Source organism: Strigops habroptila, chromosome W, assembly GCF_004027225.2.
Source record: "Strigops habroptila isolate Jane chromosome W, bStrHab1.2.pri, whole genome shotgun sequence".
Lineage (NCBI taxonomy): Eukaryota > Metazoa > Chordata > Aves > Psittaciformes > Psittacidae > Strigops > Strigops habroptila.
Genome location: NC_044301.2, coordinates 240,777 through 260,127, shown reverse-complemented (window position 1 = coordinate 260,127; position 19,351 = coordinate 240,777). Strand labels below are relative to the sequence as shown.

The 19,351-nt window shown below is 41.6% G+C and overlaps 1 protein-coding gene across 1 annotated transcript; it reads right to left on the bottom strand.

The window, feature by feature from the left end:
* Positions 1-455: 455 nt before the first annotated feature.
* Positions 456-18,035, bottom strand: LOC115601765 (arrestin domain-containing protein 3-like). Its single transcript, XM_030472149.1, has 8 exons — positions 17,756-18,035; positions 13,174-13,255; positions 6,627-6,774; positions 5,278-5,380; positions 4,489-4,745; positions 3,914-4,076; positions 2,800-2,951; positions 456-606 (listed from the first exon to the last, which is right to left on the bottom strand). Exons 1-8 carry the CDS (start codon positions 18,033-18,035, stop codon positions 550-552), a joined length of 1,242 nt encoding a protein of 413 aa, XP_030328009.1. The 3' UTR covers positions 456-549.
* Positions 18,036-19,351: the final 1,316 nt, after the last annotated feature.

Sequence of the window (19,351 nt, the reverse complement as noted above, 5' to 3'; positions counted from 1 at the left end):
CTCCCCATCCCTCCGGGAGCGGGGGGAGGAAGAAGGGGAGGAATGAGCGAGCATCTGCATGGTTCTGAGTTACTGGCTGGGCTTAAACCACGACACCCCCCCCCCAAAAAAGCTTTCTTTTGTTCCTTGTTCAGATCACAAAAAATTGGGGGGGAGGGGTCGACAGACAGACACACAGATGACACACACACACACCAGTCCATCATGTATGAGAAAAAGGTGTAGCGACACTGAACTGCATTACATAGGCAATAAGCATGTGCAAATTTTCAAGTCTTAAGAAGCAGCCATGATTTTTCTTTTGAAACACATGACTATGCTAATAAGGCTGCCCCTAGTATGTGCCACCTCAGGTCTTCAAGCATGTGGAACTGTCCTATGATGTGCTGTAGGTGTCAAAGCATGATCACAGGTTATTTTCATTTATTCACCGTACTCGCAAGAGCAGTACTATTTCCTTTAAAAGCAAGTCTCCACTATGACACCTTGATCTTCAACATAGCAGGTATGATTCAAAACTCAAGTCAAGTCAGCTTTTTATGGATTCCTTCAACGAGAGGGGCAAGATGGTCTCTCATCTGTGGGCTGATCTGGGTTTGGATCAATCTAACCAAAAAAGACAAAACAAACAGAAGCAAAAAAAACCAACATCCCCCAAAAAACATGCCAAAAAATCCCCCCCCCCAAAATACCAAATGAGAACAGCCACAACAACCCACTGCATTTCAGAATCAACTACTAAAAATAAAAATTCACAAGTTTAAGACAATTATAATGATATATGGCATTCCCAGTACAAAGGTTATTGAAATAATGGAAAAACTTCTAGTCAGACAACACTTTGGGTAAAAATTAATAGAAATATTAAAATTAAATACAGTAGAAGACTTTAAACTACAGGTTGATGGTAATTTAAGGATAAGCATGAATAAATAAAATTACTGTTTTACTAGCACAGAAGCCTTTAGAATTATCTGATATATACAAAAAGTGACTTGACATATCACTAGAAACATAACAATTTATTTGAGAGCAGAGAAGTTTTGCTTGAAAAGGCAGAAAGTTATCAATAAAAAACATTCTACCTTTTCATTTAAAAGTAACTAATCATCAAATATGCTATGGGATGTTTCAACAAGTTAATGGGTTCTAAACCTTACCTTTTCTACAGAAGAAGGAATACAGTCTGCTAATGTAGATCTCAAACTGGATGATAAGAATAGTTTAATTGTACAATGCATCTTTTAGACAACATTGCATCAGTTAACTTCATATAGCCTTTCTTTGTTTGGTGTTTGGTTCATTTTTTGGGGTTTTGGTTTTTTTTGTTTAGTTTTTTGTTGGGTTTTTTTTTTTTTTTTTTTTTTTAATTTTGGGGGTTTGTTTTGGTATGGGTTGGTTTTTTTTGTTTGTTTTGGTTTTTTTTTTTAAAAAAAAGCATGCTTCTTTTTAAATCTTAAAATACCCAAAATGAAAAGGACTTAGGAGTTGTACTCTAGAGTTAAGCTATACCAGAGTTCCAGGAAAGAGTCTAGCATACAAAAAATGCCCTTCTGCCAGCTCATTAGCACAGCAGTGTTTCAAGGCTGGGATCCTGCTTGGGGGGTGGGGAGGAATCACGCTACATAATGCTATTTTCTTGAAGTGGGTGAGTTAAGACAAAATTTGTCCAGGGGACATGTTTTTGTCTTTTGTCCTATATCACTGCTTTTTCTTGAAAAACAAATGTGAAAAGCTTTTAAATTTTCATCTCATCCATGGTCATCTCGGTGGCTGCATTTTTAGTTCTGTAAAGGCCGAAAGCGTTGAAGAGCCGTGTACTTCAGAAAACTTAAGTTAGAAATGAATACCAGTTTGACACTTTTCTACATGAAGCTTCTGAAAGCCCTACATGCACAAAACTTAAACACACATGCAAACAAAACAGTTTAATGGTTGCTATAAAATGTTAGTATGCAGTAGAGGTGAAAGAGTTGAAACCTTATTTTTTTGATTTTTAATACATGAAAGAAAAAAAAAAAAAAGAATCATAGAATAGTTTGGGTTGGAAGGGACATCTTCAACTAGATCAGGTTGCCCAGAACCACATCCAGCCTGGCCTTGAATATCTCCAGGGATGGTGCATCCACCACCTCTCTGGGCAACCTGTGCCAGTATTTTACCACCCTCATTGTAAAAAATTTCTTCCTCATGTCCAGCCTGAACCTCCCCTCTTTTAGTTTAAAACCATTACTCCTCATCCTATCACAAGAGGCCCTGCTAAAAAGTCTCTTCCCATCTTTCTTATAGGCCCCTTTTAAGAACTGAAAAGCTGCAATATGGTGTCCCCTGGGGTCTTCTCTTCTCCAGGCTGGACAACCCCAACTCTCTCAGCCTTTCCTCATAGGAGAGGTGCTCCATCCCTCTGATCATTTTTGTGGCCCTCTGGATCCTCTCCAAACAGGTATATGCCTTTCCTGTACTGAGGACTCCAGAGCTGGATGCAGTACCCAAGGCACTTCACAGAGCACCCTTTAAATTTAAGGTTACAGAGTTGACATTAAAAACAACAAAACGGGGGGGTGGGGGGAGTAATTTATGCTGTTAAACAGGCATGGAAAATTCTTGATGCAATTCATCTGCATCTTGCAAACAAACAAAAATCCTCCCCAAAACCAACTTATTCCATGTTTATAATTTTTATGGTTTCTCCTAATTTTAGGAAGGAGAAACAGCTTCCTGAACTTATTCCACAAGGGGGGGGGGGGGGAAATCAGACAAGCAATACATGAATCAACATATTTTGACAGCTATACCTACTTCTGAATATAGGGGTGGAGGCAGAAAACGGAACTCCTGGATGTATGCAAATAATGGTCCTTGAAGTGCTCTCTCACAATCAAAAGCAGCTATAGGTACAAGGCTGGACTGTCTATTTTCCTCTGTGACCACTTCTGCATAGCTAGGAGGTGCTGAAGGAAGAAGGTACATGCATAAGAAGTTGTTTTTTGAACTGCATGTCAAAATATATACCATGATTAATATTAAACTTTAATCACTTCTTAGTGATTCACCAGCAGGTGACTTGTTAAAAAAGCGTTAAACAAAAAAGGGAGACTAGACTATGTCATCTTATTCCAGTATTAAGCTTATGTTCAAAATCAGACTGACCACTGCTTATTGTGGCATAATCATCCCCTTAAAATTTAAAGCACACTAAAGATAATTTATTTCTGTACAGGTAGAAGTGACAGAACATTGCAGTCCTCTGGACTCCAGAAGTCTCCAGGTTTGAGATTTGTACTTTAAAAATCCAGGATATTAGATATGTGAAAACAAAAGTAAGGAAATATATCATTCTTTCTTTAGCCATAAGAAATTTCCTATAGAAAAGAATATTAATTTTTCACAAAGCTACTAAGGCTGGTGAGAGACCCCCAGGAGCTGCTATTACAGGTTGCAATGCCTTATAACCAAGGATACGACTGGGATACCGCAGGTGGAAGAAATGAAGTTGTGCACAGATACAATGGCATCCTGTGCTTTCATTTCTGCCACCTTCCGAGGCAGCTGAATTTCACTGGCTGACCTAGAGAAAGGCAAGGAGGGAAGAAACTCTGTTGTTCTACATTGGACAAGCAGGTGGCAAGAAAACATCCACTATGATGAAAGGATGTTATTTGACTCTGTTAGCAAGACTGCAATGAATAAAGAAGAAAAAAAAAAAAAAAAAAAAAACAACAAAAAACAAAAACACACCAAAAAAACCCAAACAAAACCAAAACAAGCAAACAAAAAAAAAAAAAAAAAAAAAAACACAAACAAAAAAAAAAAAAAAACCACCCCACAACACAACCAAAACACCAAACCAAAAAAACCCCAAACAAACCAAAACAGACTAGCAAATTGATTGGGATTTCTATTGTAAAGTTACCTTCTGGTCTTTCAGGCAGTGTCAGACCAAGCCAATTCATGTTCATGCTACCCTGGCTGCTCACACTTGATGTTCTGCTACCAAATGGATGTAGAGGAATGGTACCAATGACCAGTGGTAAGTTAAGGAATAAATCCATGGCTCCCGGAATATCAACATATACCTGAAGAAAAATGAAACAAGCGTATGATTAAAATGTGGAGTTTTATCAGCACTTCATAAGTATTAGCCTAAGTTGTCTTTCTATGGAAGTTTCCATGAGGAGCTTGTTTCTAATAGTCTCTTTTAGGGCCCATGCCCCTATGGAGATAAGAGCTCTTCAAGTTAAGAGTCTTAACACAAGCCCTCACATGGAAACACAACCTACTCATTAAATGCTTGCCTAGTTGACACACAACTGTTTTAAGAACTTGCAGGATTTAAGAAAATTTAGTTTACAAGATCTCCTGTTAGGATACCAATACTAGAACATGTATTTCTTTCATAGCTAATTATCACAAAATGCTGTGATAGGAATTTGTATGGAATGTTGGAAGCTACTCATTCTAGAGAGTAAACCAGACCGCCCAACATACCATCAGTGTATACTCCACACGGATTATACTACAGTCAAGGATTGAAGGGGAAACAGGTGGAATTTTCAACTGTTTGCCATTCCAGGTTTCTGTTTTGCCAGATGATAGGGATTCCCCACGGAGATTGGCAACAAGCTGTTTGACTTCCTTCATTTTCCCTTTGGCATAGAATGCCTGTGTTTGGTAAATGGTTGCCTTTGGCACCACCATACGGGAAGAGCAATTCTCAATCTCAGCAAAGATGTGAATTGATTCACCTGAAGCAAACCAAAAAACACAAACAAACAAGCCACAAAATTTCACGTTTTCTTTACATTTATAAGTCAGCTTAAGAAAACTGTCACATTCTATAGACTTATAACACACCGGTTGCTGCTATCACTGCTCTACCTGGAAAAATATCCCCTGATACTAATAGAAGCAAGATCCCCATGAGCTGTTCTTAAAAAAAAAAAAAAAAAAAAAAAAAAAAAAAAAAAAAGAGGAGAGGAGGGGGGCAGACCCAAAAAACCCAAACCAACAGCCAACAACAACAAAACCAAAAAACCACCACACACCCCCAAAAAACCAAAACCAAACCACATACCAGTTTAAAAGATGAGGCCCTTTAGCAATCTAGAGATACAAGTAGTGCTGTCTTGGTTAAGAGAGTATACAGAGAAGATTGCTAAATACAGGCTGAGGTGGTAAAAATATCGTTAATGTTTCATTTATATGAAAGCGATAGGTACAAGCTCTAGCTTTAGAAGGGAAGGAAAAACATATCCTATAATTAGTTCTATTACATACCTGGGGTGTAGCCCTTTCTTTCAATTTTGGCACTTAAAGATATTGGGCCTGAAGTACAAAACCAACAACAGAGAGTCTTTTCTTTTGTGCCTGCTTGGGGTGACTGCAAGAAAAGAAAAATACTGTCCATTAAATTAGGAACTCCTGAATCTCTTCAGGTATTTAAATCAACACAATAAAAACCCCATAATTTTCATAATGCACTTATTACATCTTTTGACAAAACAAACATACTTTCATAGGAAAAGTCTCAAGCAATTTAAAAAGCATTATAGAGATGTTTGTCCTAATTCCATTGCTGTATTAGTATTGCTTTTTCTGCCATCCTCCATATTACAGCCATATTTAAGTTTTTAATACCAAAAAACATAAATACTGTATAGCTTAACATAAAAAGCTTCATAGTCTACACATCCCAACATACCATTACAGAGGTTTTCAATTAACTAACAGTAAATAAGAACACCTTTGCACTTTCCATTAAGCTGTACTTCGGAAACAAAATAATTAAGCTAAACTATCTTGATAAGTTAAAATCTTGATTCCTGCCATTTCCTTGGTTTCTGAATGATCCTGTTTCATCTATGTTAACAAGACTTATTTTGCACAACATCAGGATTTAGGGCTTGATACAAAGCCCATTAAAGTCAAATGAGACACCTTTGATATTCACAGAGTTCTTGCAAGATCCCTTTGCAAGCCTGATTTTTTCCACCCATACACACAAGAAACCTATTTCAATGGACTTCTAAATTTTTATTCCCCCCCTCCCCCCCCCCCAGATTTGAATAAGGGGTAAAATAAAACATTTTTAGGCCAGACTGAAATCAAGTCCTCATTGAAAGCAGTTGTGATATTAAGGTTTTTAATAAAATGAAATTTCAGGAAAGAATTATACAGAATTGTGATAATTTCTCCCCATTGGTTGATAATTTCTATACAACAGTTTTCTATTATGCACTGCAGTAAATTTTTTACTTTGCATTTTTAAGTTGGCAGTCTCTCACTAAAATATTAAGAGTTGCACTGTTCCTTCCATAGGTTGTTCTTTATTTATAATTGAAGAGGAAGAGTTCAAATTTTCTTCCTTAATGTAATTCTATTATTTAGTAGTATCAATTTAGACTGACAAATGCATTTTACATATCGTAAAAATCAAGCAACTCCAAGTACAGGATAACTTAGTCTTCAAAACATCAGTAGTTAAAGAGTTGCTAAATTTAAAAGAGAAGCTGTAGTTAAACTAGCAAATAAGTATTAGGAAAAAAAATGCATGTTGACATTGTTTCAGTTATCATATTTAATTATTTTTATGCCAGAAAGAACGGAGTAATTCTGTCAGTTCTTACCAGTAATGAAGGAGTGTTGATATCTATATGTTCAAAGACTGTAAATTCCTTCTTTAATTTTACTGGTAGAAGCCAAGGCCTATGCAATTCAGCTTTCACCCAATAGCGCACACTGCCATGTCTGCCTTCAAATGAGGTAGCAAGTGGTCTGTGCAGGACAAAGGTCAAAGTTGAGTAAAGTTTTTCTCTCTTTCCAATAACAATACAATTGATCAGATTAGGAACGTATAACTGTATTTTTAGTGCACTAAAATAAGCATAATTTAATTGCAAAGTTTCCATATCTCAGAAAAATGTAAGATTAAAGTTGGGAGAAAATATCATCTCCAATTCATCCAACAGTAGTTTTGTAGAAGTTCTAAGAATCATTTAAAGAATTGTGCTAGAAAATGCCAGAAGAGTACACATTCCCTTTAGACTTAAGAGGCCATTCAAGTGTAGAATAAAGCATGCCATTTTAAGGTCAAAGTAAGACCACCAAATACAATTAGCTTTAGTACCATCCAATTATTGTTTTGGCCATTGTATTCTGTAAATAACTGTGTATTATTTCTTTGGCCAGTATCTCAGTGGTTCATCATAAAATGAAGGATTTTTATATTCCAGCCACGTCCAGTTAACTGTGACTTGTCTTTTCCTAAGATTTTTTTTTACCTTTAATCTCAAAAGGAAGAATTTGTATTTTGCACTATGTTTGAAATTCATCATAATAAAAGATAAGTTATGGGCAAAGCTTCCCTCTCTACCTTCCATAGGAAATAAGTACTAGCTGTGCTAGTACTTTGCTAGAATTATTCTTTCTGCTACAGGTTTGACATCTCTATTTGCACATCTGGAAGGTTTACTTTTTTTATTTGTTTTGTTTGATTAACACAGATGAAAGGACTTTCTAACCAGTCTTCAATGTTTCATCCTGCCCCCATATCCTTTAAGGCAAAATCAGTAAGGCCAGTCAGTATTTTGCCTTTTTCTCTCCACTACTGCTTTGTATTGGGTCTGACTGGGATGGAGTTAACTTTCCTTATAACAGCCCACATAGTGCCATGTTTGCATTTTGTGGCTAGAACAGTGTTGACAACACACAGCTGTTCCAGCTACTGCTGAGCAGCATTGGCACAGCATCAAGCCTGTCTCTCAACATCCCATTCCCAAAGACCAATAGGCTGGGTGTGGGCAAGAGGTTGGGAAGGGACAGAGCCAGGACAGCTGACCCAAACTGACCAAAGGGATATTCATAGAATCACAGAATGGTTTGGGTTGGAAGGGACCTTAAAGATCATCTAGTTCCAACCCCCCTGCCATGGGCAGGGACACCTTCCACTAGACCAGGTTGGTCAAAGCCCCGTCCAACCTGGCCTTGAACACTTCCAGTGATGAGGCAGCCGCAACTTCTCTGACCAGCCTGTTCCAGTATCTCACCACCCCCACAGTAAAGAGCTTTTTCCTAATACCTGTCTTCATAGAAGAGGTGCTCCAGCCATCTGTCTGATCATCATATTCCATACCATATAACACCACTCTCAGCAAGAAAAGCTGGACACACACACAAGATGGACAGGGCTGACAAACATTTATGGTTATAGTGTTTGTCTTCTCAAGCATACTGAGGCCCTGCTTCCTTGGAAGTGGCTGGACATTTGCCTGCTGATGGTAAGTAGTGAATGAATTCTTATTTTTGCATTGCTTCCATGTATGGCTTTTGTTTTTCTTATTAAACTGCCTTTATTTTAACCCACAAGCTTGTCCATCTTATTTTCACTCCCTGTCCTCTTGATGAGGGGGAGTGAGAGAGCACAACTGCATGGAGGGCTGGCACACAGCCAAGGTCAACCCACCACATTGGTTTTGTTTTAAATAAATTTTAGAAATATTTTATGGATACAAAATAGCAAGAAACAGTAAGAAGGTAGTGTCAAACTCGTATTCTTCAGGCCTTTTATTACCAGCTTTTTTTTTCATTATCAATGACAGCTTCATAGTTAGTCCTTCAGTCCTTCAAGTCACTTGAAAAGAACTTGAATGCTTTAATCAATGCCTGTGCTATTTTACTGATCATCTATTTAATCTCAAACATAAACATTCCATATTCACATACACTGGTTTGTTCCTTTATATTTGAACATCCCTTCGAACTCAAGGGAATATCAGTGTCATCCTTATCACTTCTTATAGATGATATCTTCATCTGAACTTTAAATTGACTTCTAAAAGTCTCCATATATATGGGTTTTCTCCAGTGAACTAATAACATCTACTGTAAAGCCCTGTGCTATTCACTGAAACTGATTCATAAAAGCATTTATGTTCTACAGGTTCTGCTAAAGTCAGCCCCTCTAATAAGCAGATGGTTTATTAGCTTTAATATAAGGAATTAGTATAATATTCTGACAACTTTTTTTAACCTGAACATCAGCACTTGGCTTTTACAGTAAAAGGCTCATTGTTCCTCCCTTCTTTCATCTATTTCCTGACTCTCTCTGTTCCTTAACATTTAACCCCCATCCCCCTTCCCCCCCCCAACTTGTGTTTTAGCTAATTTCCATGCTGTAACTCCTCTATATATAACTCTTCCCTTCACAATGTATAGATAAGACACCTCAAACTTTTCATCTTTGGAAACAGGAGATCTGGTTACCTGGGACATAGGCGAGACCAAAGTACTCAATGACATGCTTACCTCTGTCTTCACTGGCAAGAGCTCCAAACACACTGCCAAAGTCACAGAAGGTAAGGGCAGGGACTGAGAGAATGAAGAACTGCCTGTGGAAGGAGAAGCTCGAGTTCAAGATCATCTAAGGAACCTGAAGTTGCACGAGTCCATGGGACCGGACAAGATGCATCCACAGGTCCCAAGGGAACTGGCAGATGTAGCTGCCAAGAAAATATCTATCATTTCTGAGAAGTCATGGCTGTCCAGTGAAGTTTCCAGTGACTGAAAAAGGGGAAATAACACCCCCATTTTTAATAAGAGAAAAAAGGAAGACCCAGGGAACTACAGGCCAGCCAGTCTCACCTCAGTGCCTGGCAAGGTAATGGAGCAGATCCTCCTGGAAACCATGCTAAGGCACATGGACAATAAGGGGGTGATTGGTGACAGCCAGCATGGCTTCACTAAGGGCAAATCCTGCCTGACAAATTTGGTGACCTTCTACAATGGGGCCACAGCATTGGTGGATAAGGCAAAAGCAACTGACATCATCTACCCGGACTTGTGCAAGGCATTTAACACTGTGCCACATGACATCCTTGTCTCTAAACTGGAGAGGCATGGATTTGATGGATGGACCACTCAGAAGATAAGGAATTGGGTGGATGGTCACAATCAGAGAGTTGTGGTCAACAGCTCTAGGTCCAAGCAGAAACTGGTAACAACTGGTGTTCCTCAGGGGTTGGTATTGGGACCAACGCTGTTCAACATCTTTGTCAGCAACATGGACAGTGGGACTGAGTGCACCCTCAGCAAGTTTGCTGACAACACCTTAGTGTTGTCAGTATGGTGCAGTGGACACACTGGAGGGAAGAGATGCCATCCAGAGGGACCTTGACAGGCTCAAGAGGTGGGCCAGTGCAAACCTCATGAAGTTCAACAAGGCCAACTGCAAGGTCCTGCACTTGGGTCGGGGCAATCCCAAGCACAAACACAGGCTGGGCAGAGAATGAATTGAGAGCAGCCCCAAAGAGAAGGACTTGGGGTTGTTGGTTGATGAGAAGCTCAACATGAGCCAGCAGTGTGTGCTTGCAGCCCAGAAAGCCAACCATATGCTGGGCTGCATCTAAAAGAGCATGTCCAGCAGGTCAAGGGAGGAGATTCTCCCCCCTACTCTGCTCTCATGAGACCCCACCTGGAGTACTGTGTTCAGCTCTGGGGTCCCCAAGACAAGACAGACATGGACCTGCTTGAGTGAGCCCAGAGGGCCACAAAGATCATCAGAGGGCTAGAGCACCTCTCCTATAAAGACAGGCTGAGTGAGTCAGGCTTCCTTAGCCTGGAGACAAGGCGGCTCAGAGAAGACCTTACAACAGTCTTCCAGTACCTAAAGGGGGCCTACAAGAAATCTGGAGAGGGAGCTTTTACAAGGGCATGTAGTGATAGGACAAGGGGAAATGGCTTTGAACTGGAAGAGGGGAGATTTAGATTAGAGATTAGGAAGAAATTCTTTACTATGAGAGTGGTGAGGCACTGGAACAGGTTGCCCAGAGAAGTTGTGGATACCCCATCCCTGGCAGTGTTCAAGACCAGGCTAGGTGTGGCCTTGAGCAACCCAGTCTAGAGAAAGGTGTCCCAGCCCGTGACAAGGGGGGTCAGAACTAGATAGTCTTTAAGGTCCCTTCCAATCCTAGCCATTCTATTATTCTATGATCTATTTCCAGAATCTCTCTGTTCCTTTATATTTAACCTGCCTGCAACTTGTGTTTTAGCTACTTTCCATGTTGCTAACTCCTCTAGAACTCTCCCTTCACAATGCATAGATTAAACAAACTTTTTGTGTGTGCGTGTGGCAGTTTACCTTAAGACTTCTGCTATCACTCTTGCTTCACCTTGGCTTTCAGAGACAAATGGGATTAGGTATGGGAATGTTTCTTGCTTCATCTACCCATCCATTTGCTTATTTACATCCTGGCTTTTTGTATAAAGGTCAGCCTGAGTACATCCTGTCATAGTTTAAGCCCAGCTGGTAACTCGGAACCACACAGCCATTCACTCATTCCCACCCTTCTTCCTCCCCCTGCTCCCAAAGGGATGGGGAGGAGAATCAAAAGAATGTAACTCCCACGGGTTGAGATAAGAACAGTCCAGTAACTAAGGTATAATACAAAACTACTACCACTAATAATAATAATAATAATGATAAGGGAAATAACAAGGGGAGAGAATACAATTGCTCACCACCCACCAACCGATACCCAGCCCAACCCAAGCAGCAATCTGTGCCTTCCAGGTAACTCCCCCCAGTTTATATAGTGGGCATGACATGCTGTGGTATGGAATACCCCATTAGCTAGTTTGGGTCAGGTGTCCTGTCTCTGCTTCCTCCTGACGCTGGAGGGAAGGGATGCCATCCAGAGGGACCTTGACATGCTTGTGAGGTGGGCTGATGCCAACCTTATGAAGTTTAACCAAGCCAAGTGCAAGGTCCTACACCTGGGTCGGGGCAATCCCAGGCACTGCTACAGGTTGGGCAGAGAAGAGATTCAGAGCAGCCCTGCAGAAAAGGACTTGGGGGTGTTGGTTGACGAGAAGCTTAACATGAGCCGGCAGTGTGCGCTTGCAGCCCAGAAAGCCAACCGCATCCTGGGCTGCATCAAAAGAAGCGTAACCAGCAGGTCGAAGGAGGTGATCCTGCCCCTCTACTCTGCTCTTGGGAGACCTCCCTTGGAGTCTTGTGTACAGTTCTGGTGTCCTCAACATAAAAAGGACATGGAGCTGTTGGAGCGAGTCCAGAGGAGGACCACGAGGATGATAAGAGGGCTGGAGCACCTCCCGTATGAAGACAGGCTGAGACAGTTGGGGCTGTTCAGCCTGGAGAAGAGAAGGCTGCGTGGAGACCTCATAGCAGCCTTCCAGTGTCTGAAGGGGGTCTACGAGGATGCTGGGGAGGGACTCTTCCTTAGGGACTGGAGTGGTAGGACAAGGGGTAATGGGTTCAAACTTAAACAGGGGAAGCTTAGATTAGATATAAGGAAGAAGTTCTTTACAGTGAGGGTGGTGAGGCACTGGAATGGGTTGCCCGGGGAGGTTGTGGATGCTCCATCCCTGGCGGTGTTCAAGGCCAGGTTGGACAGAGCCTTGGACGACATGGTTTAGGGCAAGGTGTCCCTGCCCATGGCAGGGGGGTTGGAACTAGATGATCTTAAGGTCCTTTCCAACCCTTACGATTCTATGATTCTATGACTACTCCTCCTCCCTGGCAGAGCATGAGACTGACAAAGTCCTTGATCGGAGTAAACATTACTTAGCAACAACTAAAAATATCAGTGTGTTATCAGCGTTGTTCCCAGACTAAAGTTGAAAATGCAGCACTGCACCAGCTACTAAGGTGAAAAATGACTGCTACTGCTGAACCCATGACAACATCCCAACCCAAACAAAAACCTCTTATTTTGTTCAAATGTCATTAAGCTTGCCACATCTGTTTCAGACTAAGCCTGAACAGTTAAGCTGTTATCACTAGCTCTGATGGCCTGCATGGCTCCAGTAAAATCTTGTTTCTTTTATAAGATACCTCTACAGGACTTAAATGACATAAATTCCCCTCCCTTCTCCTGTGAAGGATTAAAATACTACAAGACTTAATGAGTCAACAGATCTCAGTCAAAAGAAAGAGTAACCAACTGGGCAACAAAGGGCTTCTGTTTTGTGAAAAGCTCTTAACCAGTTTAAAAGCAACCTCTTCAGTTTAATGAAATTATGCCTTCCATTGCATGTCTGAGCACAACTCCTACTACCATTGAAAAGGTTTTCCCTCCACCCACAAGAATTTTTCTTAAGTAGGTATGTACCTTAGCCTTCTCTCACACAAGCTGTGCACTGCACGCAAGTACTTACATCTGTGGAAGCTCAAAGCTGAACGCATATTCATGCCTTCCTGAATGAATGGTGTGAAGGCCTTCTTCAGAATTGTCATCATCTAGGAGGGAAAAACCCAATATACTATTCCACCTGTGAACATTTTACACAGTATAATATATTCTATAGGCTTCTTTTCCAGAATAAGAGGGATTTATACATTCTTTACAAAGAACACAGTGTCCCAGAAACAAGTCTCTCCAGTCCATTTGTATTGGCTGCTAGATGTATGGCTGCAGAATTTGTAAGGTTAGGCGAGATTCCAAGATTCACACCCTACATGACAGCAGACATTAACTTGTTTTAACTTATGATCTTGATACCAAGTACTGACATAGCTGTAACTGCTGCCATTTCAAGGTCTGCCTCAAAGATCTGCAATGGAAACTGTGTTTTCCAATATGATTTCTGTTTAAAATTAAATAGAGCTCTCTAATAGTATTAAGATCACTTAATACTAAGTCTGCTATGTTAATAGATTACATTTCATAATTCAGCTTCTATCTCCTGCCTAGCAAGTGCCCAAAAACTGATTTTTTTTTTTAAAGCAGCACACAAGCACCACCTAGAAAGTTTAAACCATGACACAAATTCAGGGGGAAGAAGGGTGGCAAAACTGTCCAATTAAGGTTTTTTAAAGCTAATATATTTAAAAAAAAAAAAAAAAAAAAAAATCAAAGTTTAGCTTGATTTTGCTTGGATAGCAGAGACCCAAACATTTCCTGATTTCAACAAGAAAGCAGACTTTGTTTTATAGACATGATTCCCTGAATTGCTTTAAATGCTCCAACAAATTTGTTGTTTGCTCCGATATAATTATCATGAAACCAGAAACATATTATTCCATCAAAACAAAGTTATTTTGAGAAAACAATTGAGCATCTCATACACAAGGGTTGGGGCAATAAAAACATATAGTGGGATTATGCAAAAGACATTATCTATTATTGTTAATAGCCTGAAACATCATGAAGGAACATTGGTACATTTTAAGATTTCTTTTAGTTCACATTGTCATTACAAAAATGCTGATGCTCCAATTTCTTTAGTGCACCAGAAATGCTGAAACAAACCTATGCAAAAAAAAAAAAAAAAAAACCCACCAAAAAAACCCCACCAAACCAAGAAACAAAACACACAAACACAACACACAAAAAAACCCCTAACTAGAATGCTGCTTACACAAATGCATCCTCAGTGCATAATGTCATGAAATAAGAAATTTCAATACACTAAAAGAGCAAAACAATGTGTATAATGATGGGGTGTGGGTTGTTTTTGTTAAAAAGTACTTGGAGGTTTTTGTTTGGGTTTGGAGGGGGTGGGTGTTTAAAAAATTAAAAAAAAAAAAATAATCTTTTCCTCACACATAAGTTTTTTCATCCCTTCTTCACCTCCTTCTTGACAGATCAGCAGTTCCATTGAGCCTGAGCAGCAGGAGCAGAACTAAGCTGTCAGTCACAGACTAAGCTGAAGCAGGAGAGAACTGGCCTAAACAGGCACGAGCAGATCCTCTGCCAGCCACTCACATACATACGGTATACATTACACCCCACCACATTTGCTCAGCAACTCTGCTCACAGCCTAGCCTGACTACCGCACAGACAAGGAAGGAGGGGCACCACCCGTGCCTCACCATCAGGTCTCCCCATACCACAGGGCCACGCTGCTGGCTTGCCCCAGCCTGCCCTGCGCTACGTGCAAGGTGACACCCTAATCCTGCAGTTCTCAGGAGCATGTGCTGACCGTTACTGAAAGGCGATCACAGATAGCGATGGCCGGGGCCGCGGGATGTAAGAGACCCTACCAAGGCCCCAATTGGATTCGTTGGGGGGGGGGGGGGGGGGGGGGGGAGGAATATGCAGGCAGCAAAGGAGAAAGCAGTAACTGCTGAATTGAAACACCCCACACCCTGGGTTCTCAGCAAGGTAAACTTGTACTTCACAACTAGTGCCCTCCCCTACCGTGTATACTCTGCTAACTCCCCAGGGAGGCAGGGCCCGGAGCACCCCCAACCCCGAACGGGGCTGACCTCGGGGTGGCCAGAGCCCGTTCGCAAGGGAACCTGCCCCTCAGCCTCACTCTTCTCCCACATCCCAGCTCCCTATAATCAGCGGCTGGCATCACCTTAGCAACGGACTAACAAACCCCAGCAGGCCAATGACAAGGCGGGGACAGGGAGTGGTCTTACGGACCTAGGGTACAAAGTATTGCGGCGAGTGTTCGCAGTCCTGCCCCTGCAGCCGAGGGAGGGGCAGCGGTTGTCCCAGGACAACTGCTTAAGTTTTTACATGCCACACATGCAGCGGTGCGCAACCTGACTAGCTTCTGGTGTCAGATCTGTCCCGCTTTTTGTTTTCTTTCCAGCCAAAACGAGGCACCTACTATCGGGGTCAGCACTTGTATCTACATTCCACATGCAAAGTCATTGATGCTGCTTTAAGCAGACAGTACGGGGTTGCCCTCCTACTTGTAAGTATATGTCGTGGTTTAGACCCAGCAGGTAACTCAATACCGCGCAGCCGCTCGCTCGCCCCCTTCTCCCCCCCACCCCGGCCGGGATGGGGAGGCGAATGGAAAGAATGTAAAACCCGCGGTTTGAGATAAGAACAGTTTAATAACTAAAGTACAGTACAATATTAATACTAATAATAATGATAAAGGAAATAAGGGGAGAGAATACAAAACTAAAAGGGAAAGGAAAAGATAAACCACAAAAAACAACAAACAAGTGATGCACAATACAATTGCTCACCACCTGCCGGCCGATACCCAGCCCGACCCGAGCAGCGATCGGTCCCTTCCAGGTAACTCCACCCCAGTTTATATACCGAGCACGATGTGCTGCGGTATGAAATACCCCTTTGGCTAGTTTGGGTCAGGTGTCCTGGCTCTGCTCCCCCCGAGCTTCTTGTGCCCCTCCTCACTGGCAGGGCATGAGACACTGAAAAGTCCTTGACTTAGGGTAAGTGCTACTTAGCAACAACTAAAACATCGGTGTGTTATTAGCTTTATTCTCAAACTAAAGTCAAAACACAGCACTGTACCAGCTACTAGGAAGAAAATTAACTCTATCCCAACTGAAACTAGGACAGCATACATCCTGCTAAGAATGACTGGTACATGCTTGCATGTTTCTGTTTTCTGCAAACTAGAGGTGAATGAACTTTCACAGAGATTTCTAAGGCAGCAGTATAAAGAACATTTGAGCAACAAAGCCACCTTATGAGTGTCTTGTGCTTGCTTACATCACAGTAACATAAAAAAAACCCCAAACAAACCACAAAACCAAAAAAAAACCAAAACACAACAACTCCACTCTGCTACCCTATTTACTTCAGAGGTGCTTAATAAAAGGCTCAACACAACCTATAGCCAAACTTCTTTAAAAACTGCATTTTACTGCAGAGGAACTCTGCAGTAAATATGCTGCATGTTAAAAAAACAAAACAAAAGCAACACACCAAAATGCCCGGCCCAAATTATGTAATCAGTTTTAACATTTTCTTGTGCTAGGAATTAAGTCATCACCACCACCTGACATGTGCAACCAATCTGTGGAGAGGAGGAGTACTCCCTCCCTTCTTCCCAGGACCAGTCCCAAGCAGGATTGAACCACTTCTAACAAAGGATTGAAGCTTCAGAAAAAACAAGCTTAGAGTCCCATATACTTTCACAAGGTAACTATGTAAATAATAGATTAGCAAATTTAAGACCCATAATCCCACTCACAATGCAATACCCTATTTCCATACCCTAAATAAGGGAATTTGCAGGACACTTTCCATTTATATAAGGGCTTAGCACACCAGGTTTTCACTGAACGCAGATTCCAGAACTCCCCAACTCAGAAGCAATGCTCCAATTGTACAACCATGAACTCTTATTTGGCTTTTCAGACAGATTTTTACATTTGGGTCCCCCATAGAGGAGTTGAATAAAAGAAATTAAAAGTCCTTTACGCATTTAGAACAAAGGAAAAGATAGAAAATTACAGGCAAGGTAATTACAGGGAATCTTTTATCTGCCAACAACGAACCAACCTTAAAAGTCATCACACATCAGTCTGAAGCTCAGACCTGTATCTATTACATGTCAAAGTCTAGTGTTATGCTTTAATTACACTTGATTCCATAGTATGCTACCAAGAAAGTAATTTATTGCATATGTGGTTTTGATTTAAGTCATTTTCCCACAAAGAAAAACAAATCCCACTAATATCACCAAGAAAAAAATGACACTGCATATCAAAAAGCTATTAAAAATGCAAATCCTTATGAAAAGGCTCTGGTAAAAGACAGGCATTTTAAGAAAGTCCTGTTTGCATGTACCTTGAAAACACACCTCAACACGGTTTTAATATTAAGTAAACATACAAATAATTAAAAAACAAAAAACAACCCAAAACAGCCTAAGAACATAACCAGCCTTTCCTTACCTTTAGAAATAGCGAGCTCTACAAGACTACATATTAAAAAAGGATAAACCAAGACAGCGCAAAGATACGTCTTTTCCTGGGAAAACATCCGCATGTAGTTAACGAATAAGTGAAAAGCTTACCTCTTTCATGCCCAAGTAGAACGTCCTTACAATTAAAATACTCTACTTCTTCAGTGTAATTCTGTGTATAGGCAGTGTTGGAGCCAGCATTTCTAGATTCAGTCCAACGTACTTTTGCATATCCTCTTGCATGAACTTTAAGAGATTTTACTCTAATTTCCCCAGTAACTTCTAAACTGACCCTTCCCGAGACTGTGTCCCCACTAGAATAGACAGGGATATTGGTGTCGTTGAAACAATCAAAGCTGATTGTTAAACTCTTCACCTTCCCCAGCACCATATTTTACAATAAAGTGCATAAAAATATACTGCGGGGGGGGGGGGGGGGGGGGGAGAGAGAGGAAAAAAAAAGTCAAGGCCTCATACAGAACACGATCTTCACTTTACACTGAGCAACACCCCCGCCACGCAAAGAGCCTACCAACAAGATCAGCGTATCCCCTACAAACACTTCATCAAAATTACTGGAAAAAAAAAAAACGCAGCAGCAACCACACAGTGCTGCGATCTCCTTACAAAGACACAGCGACCCACACGCTGCCAGCTCACTTTAAGAACAGCTTTGTGAAAAACAACTCCGCCACGCATGCGTGAATCAATTCGTGGTGGCGGTTTCCTTTGCTGCTTGTGCGTATCTTCCTTGTCCTGTGCGCTTTCTTTTATGTTATTGTTTCTGTCTCGCACAAAGAGTTGGGGCACTCCCTGGTGGAGTCAGGGTTTCACTGCGACTTCGCAGTGCGATGCTATGTACTGAAGAAACTGAGAGAAAAATATCTGTGGCGGTGGGTGTGAGGGCTCCTTATCCAGAGGGTTTCGATGTCTCGTCTCGTCGCCTAGCACGGCCTAGAGGCCCTGGCTGGCCGGGAGGTGTCTCGGAAGGAATTAGCAGCTGAAATCGGGCAGTGGACGGTGAGCGCCGGGCCCCAGAGTCTGGCTGCGGCCGGCACGGGTTCTTCCCCCTCCGCCATGGGTTGCCTGGCTAACAGCAAAAAATAGCAACGAGTCTGTCAGAAAAATGCTCGGCATGTCGCTCAGTTACAAACCTCACCCAAAGCTTTTGTTCCTGAAGCGACTAGTCCTGAGCAGATTGGAGACAGGGAGCCGAGCCGAGGCCGGCAAGTGAGCGGGGGGGAGCACGGTTGTCTTTGCCGGCCTGGCCCGGCCTGCCTCCACCCCACCCCAGCAGCACCCGCGGTATTCGCTGAGGGGTGAGGGTACAAAAGCGAGGCATTATGCAAAAGTAAACGTTTAAACCTCTATCAAGGTGAAGTTTTCTATGTTAATCCTTTAAAATATAATTGTTCTACAGTATTTTAGTTTGGGGTCTGGTTTGTTTGCTGCTGCTGGGTTTTTCCCCCCCCCCGTGGGAATAAAGAAATGGCACCATTTCTTCCATTCATGGAGTTCAGATAGGAGGGGCATAATTCCTGTCCTTCCAGTTCTGGGTTCATTGTCACCATGTACCTCTGTCAGTGTGGATCTCTACAGAATTTAAAGTGCACAGCAGTTACCTTCCACAGGTCCTCGAAGATCTGCAAAGTTTAAAGACCCAAGTCTTGTTAATCAAGTGGATATTCATATAGACCTTTTTGTATG